The 6,806-nt window shown below is 43.6% G+C and overlaps 1 protein-coding gene across 2 annotated transcripts in view; it reads left to right on the forward strand.

Moving 5' to 3' along the window:
- Nucleotides 1-6,336, forward strand: part of tmem121ab (transmembrane protein 121Ab) — a 37,928-nt gene extending 31,592 nt beyond the window's left edge. For both annotated transcript variants that reach the window (XM_010745728.3, XM_019263278.2), the window contains exon 2: nt 3,611-6,336. In XM_010745728.3, the coding sequence (XP_010744030.1) occupies nt 4,505-5,449 (945 nt within the window). In that variant the 5' untranslated portion in view covers nt 3,611-4,504 and the 3' untranslated portion in view covers nt 5,450-6,336. The remainder of the gene's footprint in view (nt 1-3,610) is intronic.
- Nucleotides 6,337-6,806: the final 470 nt, after the last annotated feature.

The following is a 6,806-nucleotide window of genomic DNA, read 5'->3' on the forward strand; positions in this document are numbered from 1 at the left end:
GCAATCGCATCAGCCGTTAAAGCCCTGATGGTCTTCTTCTTTTTCTTCATTGTATCATTCATGGGTGCACAACGTACATACAATTCATGTTCTTCAAGGGTGGTATTTTCTGATGAAAAATAACCTCTCCGCAATCTTTTGGATCTCATTCATAAGAAAAAAAAAAACTCAAAAAGCCCATTTTGCTCTGGTGATTTCACACGGCGCAGAAAAAACAAACTCATGTTTATTTATCACATACTTCAATCTCTCATATCAAGAGCTGAGTTAGTCAGAGCGGGAGTGTTTGATTAAGAAAGGCAAATACAGTGGTTGAACAATTTGTAATCCATTTCCAGACCGGCTTTTTTTAATAAGAATCAAATCAATGTCGCTAAAAGGCTGTTTGTGAAAATTATCAGTAAATGGCACGGGGATAGATTTAAGATTTGGCCTTCGGTTTCTCGTAGAAACACTGTTGATGACATTTCTTATGTTACTGATGTCCCCTTTAACTTTGGTATCACTTTCTAATAAAGTACTCTTCACAAAAAGCCAAGAGTTAGATGAAAAGATCAATATCACACTCGTGTCTGTGTGGTAAATATGAACAGCTGGTTAACTTAGTTTAGAATAAAAACAGCGGGAAAGCTTAGCTCAGTGAAAAAGTAACAAAATCATCCAACCAGCTCACCTCACTAATCATTTACTAATTAACAGGTTCTATGTTTTATACATTTTATAGGTGATTAGGGGCCAGATTATCTCTTGGCTGTGATCAGTGTCTCAGCTTCCACCCAGGAAATTGTCCAGGACGTAACCCCCTCAGCAAATTGCCATTTTTACACCATTCTAAAGTGATTTTATCATCCTCGGACAGAGCGAGGCTGGCTTTTTTTCCACTTATTTCTTCTAAGATGTTAGAGTGGCATTAATTTCCTCACCTGATGAGCATATTTTATCATTAACATTTTTTAAAACAACTTATTGACATGTGCGACTGTAGATTTGACGATTTATCATTTTGTTATAACTGAATAGACATAAACCATCCAATAAATAAGATGTTTCACAATGTGGCAGCATTATATTTGTCCTTATTCTGATCTCCATTCATTATCTACCATCTATTCTTCTTATACCAAGGGTTGTGGGGGGGCTGGAGCCGATCACAGCTGACAAATTCTAGACTCTTAAATATGAATAAATTACTTATTGACCATTGTTGAAGCCATTAGTTCCAGCCTATAAAATGTAAAATTATAAATACCCTAATCTGGAAGTTAAAGAGGCAGTTCACCGACTTCATACATAAAATTAATTGTCGTGGAGGGTATTATTCAGCCCGGTGAAAACAGCTAAATCAAAGTGTTCACTCTGAAAATAACCCAGATGTCATCATCATTTTCTGCCTCTAATAGGAGGTGATAGTAGAGAGATGACAGGAAATGAGGGAGGAGAAAAAAAAGAAGAAGGGAATGACTTCCATAAAAGGTCCCCAGACAGAATCTGAGCGAGGATATTGAGGTTCACGGTCTGCGTTTTAACCCTTCTTTAAATCTGTCTCTCGTAGGTCCCCCATCTTTATGGAAAAGCAATACTAACTCACTGGAGTGCCCTTTAGAGATCGATATTTAATGTTTATACACACTGCAGGCTTTTTAACTTGTCAGTTTTCTTTTTTATCACATTGAGATGTGGCAAACCTACAGGTCAGGTATAACCCTGAGAGTTAGACTAAAGTATTATATTTATTTCTGTCTGGTTCTGCGTGTCAACTCGAATTCCTCTCATTGTACTCTTTGTGAGATTTCGGGATGGCTACGTAATGCAGAGACAGAACTTTCATGGTCACCTGCTTTAGCCAAAAAAAAAAAAAAGAAGTCTGGTTACTGGAATGCTGCCAGAAATTTCTCTGAATGATACAGTCATCTTGATATGAAACATACCTCAGCTGACAGAGAAACTAATGTGATTTATTTGTGTTCTGCTCTGAGGATCCAGTGACAGGAGGAGCAGACAGAAATAAGCAGAACAGAAGCAGAGCGACAGATAAATTCTAGTTTCTGTTTCAAACCCGAACAGAGGAAGACATTTCTGCTCAATTAACACGTTTCACTTTCTTTTTATCCAGCCTTGTTTCCTCTATATGCTAATATTTAGACACGCTGTGTTATTTATGGATGAGGCCAGTGCACAAGGTGGGCTCCTGCTGGCAAGTTAAGCGCTCGACATCTGTACAGTTCTTGGTAGATTTTCTTTTTTAATTTTTTCTGTAAACGTCCGCCTGGACTGTTGGAGAGGCTCCGCCTGACCCAACCCGTCACACGCCTCGACTCACACGTCAGCTGGAATACTAAACAGGTTGAAGCAGAAACACTGAAACAACATTCAGCAAAAAAAACAAAAAACTGAAACAATTACAAAGCATCAGGAATAAATATACAGTACAGGAAGGGAGAGTCTAAAAAATACAAAATATTTACGATGTACGCCAGATGACCATCCTACCTTTGCAAAAAAAAAGGAATAAAAGTCTTACCAGGAGGAGCTGTCCTTAATAAGGTCGAGCTATGTGGGGATCTCGGTTATAAAAGCTACACACAGTCTCTTGTTCTTATATTTTAGATGATGCTGCAGGAGTCTGTGGTTACCGTTAGATATACATTCTGTTTTATATGTGCACAAAGAGGACACAAAACTTCTAAGTATGTGGTTCTGTATTATAGAAGCTAAACTATTTTGTAGTGTTAGTCAAATTAAAACATTACTATTTGAAAATAACAAACAAAATTAAGAACCTAAAGTCTGATTAAGGGGTATTTATCATACCGGAGCACTATGTCAGCCTCAGCCTATCTGGAGCACAGAGGTTTGTTTGTGTGCCCAGCTCAGATTGTGCTTTCTCGCCTCTGGCGGCGGTGGAAAACTGGACGCTTCCACTCGATTCCGGAGGAAGATAGAAAAAGTGTCATCTGTGTGCTCTGACAGAGATTGAAAATTCATTTCTGATACTGCAAAATATAAACTGCTACGTGTAAATACTATAAAACACGTCGTTTTTGGGAAGTATAAACCACCGGAGTGACTCGTGCAGGAGATGAACTCTTTGTGGGGTTTTTTTTCCTTCCCATTCACCGTCGTCCAAGAAGAAAATGTAGTGCCAAGGAATGCAGAAGAGGTGCAGAGCAGTTAGCCGCTATATGAGACTTTAAAATTGGTTTCTACAATTCCTTGTCATAAATCCTCTATTAATTTAACTTCCAGAATTAAACTACTGAGTGCTATGGCACCAAATGTGCTGAATACAATAACATTACCAGTGGAGCATATTAAGCCATGCATCCAGCTGCTTGTGTGACACACAGACACAGACAATAGAGAGGTAACGACGTCCTGACGCAGTATTACTGTACCATGTGCAATATGTTCTGCCCTATCAATAGTGGAACAGGCTATATTTGAGCCAAGCTGACACATTACTTGGCTCCTCATATGTGGAGGGCCGTTGGCAATGAAAACTGTGTTATATGGCCCAGTAGTGCTGACAGGTTTCTTTCTCCTTCTCCTCCTCCTCCTCTGCCCTCCCCCCACCCCCCTCTTCTCCTCTTTATTTCTCCCTCTCTTCTAGGCTGTGGAGAGGCTGGCACGTGGCAAGAGGAGGGGGGGGAAGGATGGATCTTCAGCCCGGTGTAAGAGCCTCCCCCCAGGGAAGCCAGCGTCGGACGCAAGGCCTCATGGGCCGTTGACCTGCTGTCTTCTTTGATTTATGGCGGCTGGGGGCCTCTGGCCACTGCAGACTCCTCTCCTCTCTCTCCTCCGTTTCCCCTCACACACACTGCAGGATTGCAAGGAGCCACACACACTGCACCACCGTGTACAGGAGTATCCAAAGAGGAATTCCTCGCACATGCTGAGCTGCGGCGCCGGCACGCAGACGACTACCGCCACCGTTTCCTGTACTGTCTCATGTAAAAATAAACACCTACATAAACACTGCTACGCTGCAGCACCGTGTCCCGCAATCCCATCACACGTCCTTTAGATCGAGCCTGCCTGCCTGCCTGCCCGAGTATTCTCCATTTGACTGCGTGTGGATTACTATCAGTCATGGTGTGTCAGCTGTAGAGCCCTTGGTGTAGCTGCTGCTCACGGGCAGAGGCGGATCAATGGAAGTGCGCTGAGTAACGAGGTGATGTTCCTGTTTTCACATGGTCTGAGAGCAATCAGCAGCCAGCATATCTCCGCTGACTCCACGCGCCGCTCCGCTTCCACACTGCAATAACCGCCCTCCTCTATGGACTATTAGTGCCGTGACTTATAGTATTATTTTAATATTGGACACACGAGCTGGACATTTGCTCCTGTGCACACTGCAGCTGTCAGAGCAACTTAAATATATATATTTTTTCTCTCCAACCGTAAAAGGTTTGGAGGGGACACAGTGCCGCGGTTACCTTCTGGACTATTTTTACCTTTTTGAAAGCTGGGGACAGAGAGTGGAGAGCCAGCAGGTGCCCTCGCCATGGTGTTGCCGCCCCCAGACAAACGCCACGTGTGCCTGACCACAATCGTCATCATGACCAGCATGGCCTTCATGGACGCCTACCTGGTGGAGCAGAACCAGGGTCCCAGAAAGATCGGTGTGTGTATTATAGTGCTGGTTGGGGACGTATGCTTCCTCATAGTGCTGCGATATGTGGCGGTGTGGGTCGGTGCCGAGGTGCGCACCGCCCGGCGAGGATACGCCATGATCCTCTGGTTTCTGTACATCTTTGTTCTGGAGATCAAGCTCTACTTTGTGTTCCAGAATTGCAAGGCAGACAGGAAGAGTTTGGAGACGGTGGCCCGGAAGGCTTTGACGTTACTATTATCTGTGTGTGTACCAGGCTTATATTTGGTTCTCGTGGCTCTGGATAGTATGGAATATGTGAGAACTTTCCGGAAGAAGGAGGACATGAGGAGCCGTCTGTTCTGGGTGGCTCTGGACCTGCTGGACCTGCTGGATATCCAAGCAAACCTGTGGGAACCCCAACGGACAGGCCTGCCCATCTGGGCCGAGGGCCTGATGTTCTTCTACTGCTACATCCTGCTGCTCATCCTGCCTTGTGTGTCGCTCAGTGAGATCAGCATGCAGGGGGAGCACATGTCCCCCCAGAAGATGATGCTGTACCCAGTTCTTAGCCTGGTCACCATAAACGTGGTCACCATCCTCATACGCGGTGTAAACATGGTGCTGTTTCAGGACAGCCGCGTTTCCACCATCTTTGTCGGAAAGAACGTGGTGGCCATCGCCACCAAGGCGTCCACCTTCCTGGAGTACCGCAGACAGGTGAAGGAGTTCCCCCATCCACAGAACGCCATGGCGCTAGAGCTGCAGCAGAACTCTGTCAGCCACACGCAGCCGCTGCCCAACGCCACCAGTTTGCCACATGAACCTTCGCCGGCACAGGACGTCATTGACACATGACCGCCAGCGCTGGACCCGTTAGAAAAACTGACTGAACTGCTTTTTTTTTTTTTTTTTTTTAATGAAAGCTCCAGGAGTGGAAGTAGATAGAGAAATCAGCTGCATGACAGGATGATATTCTGCTCTTGTCAAGCCCACATGAACTGCTGTGAAACCATAAAAGAGATTTTCAGCATCACCTGCCTGTCAGAACATACTGTAAACCTACACTTGACTGAGTGCAGTGTGCAAAACTTTAGAAATCAAAGTCGAAAAAAAAAAAAAGGTTTTTATTGTGCTGTTGTGTTTTTAAATGTTTTAAAAAGTTCAAACTTTTATTAAGAGACAATCTCCACATTGCGCAGCCCGGTGACGTTATGTTGTGTAAAATGGACAGTTGGTCCCTTTGCCTTGGTGAGTATCTTGTATTTTTTAAGGTCACTTTTTCGACAGGGTGGCATTTCCTTTGTATTCCAGCACCAAAGGACAAACCACTCAGCGTGAAGCACTGACAGAGAGGAGTGACACGGGTCAGTCATGGGGGGTCTAACTGTGCCGTGTGGAGGAGGCCGTGTGGCGGCAGACGAATGCTTTTTCCCCTTCCGGTGTTTGGAAAGGAAAGCTGCCGCCTCGGTCAGTCCGATTAAAGCACCGGAGCTCAGCACCTACACCATCCACTGCAGGCATCAAATGGTGTGTTTCACTGTGTGTGTGTATGTGTGTGTGTGTGTGCGCACACTAGTCTATAGAGTATGTATGCCTGCAAGCGTACGGTACGTGTTCGCCACAGGGGAGGTTTGTTTCAAATAGTTTTGGAACAGATGTGAGTGGTTGATGTGTGTGATGAATTGCAAATGAGACAAAATATGTAGAGATGTGAGGAGGAGAAGAAGAAGGAAAAAAAAAAACAATACAACGGGGGTAAGATACTTTTTGTTTCTTGTACTGTACATTCCTCTAAAACTAAAGCTAAAGCCTTGAAGTCAGAGAATGCAGAGATCAGAGTCCAGAGGAACGCCTCACTGTAGAATTGACAAAATATAAAAAGAGAAATACAATAACATTCAAACAGAAAATACTTTTTCTGGTGTTATTCAGTTTATTATTACCATTATTATTATCATTATGTACATTCTTTACTTGTCGGAGGCCAATGATGTTTTAATAAAAGTATAAATAAAAGAATAACGATGAGAGCATGGTTTCTTTTTCCAAAATGTTCATTATGATTCAATAAATATTATTTTTAGCTAAGTTAACGAGTATTTTTGTGCTTTTGTCGTGCTGAAAAGCAACTCCTACACAACAGCAACATGACAGCGAGGCATCTCTGTTGTGTTCTGCATGGAAGAATCCACGCGGCACATAAATATTTAGG

Source organism: Larimichthys crocea, chromosome XI (assembly GCF_000972845.2).
Source record: "Larimichthys crocea isolate SSNF chromosome XI, L_crocea_2.0, whole genome shotgun sequence".
Classification (NCBI taxonomy): Eukaryota; Metazoa; Chordata; class Actinopteri; family Sciaenidae; genus Larimichthys; species Larimichthys crocea.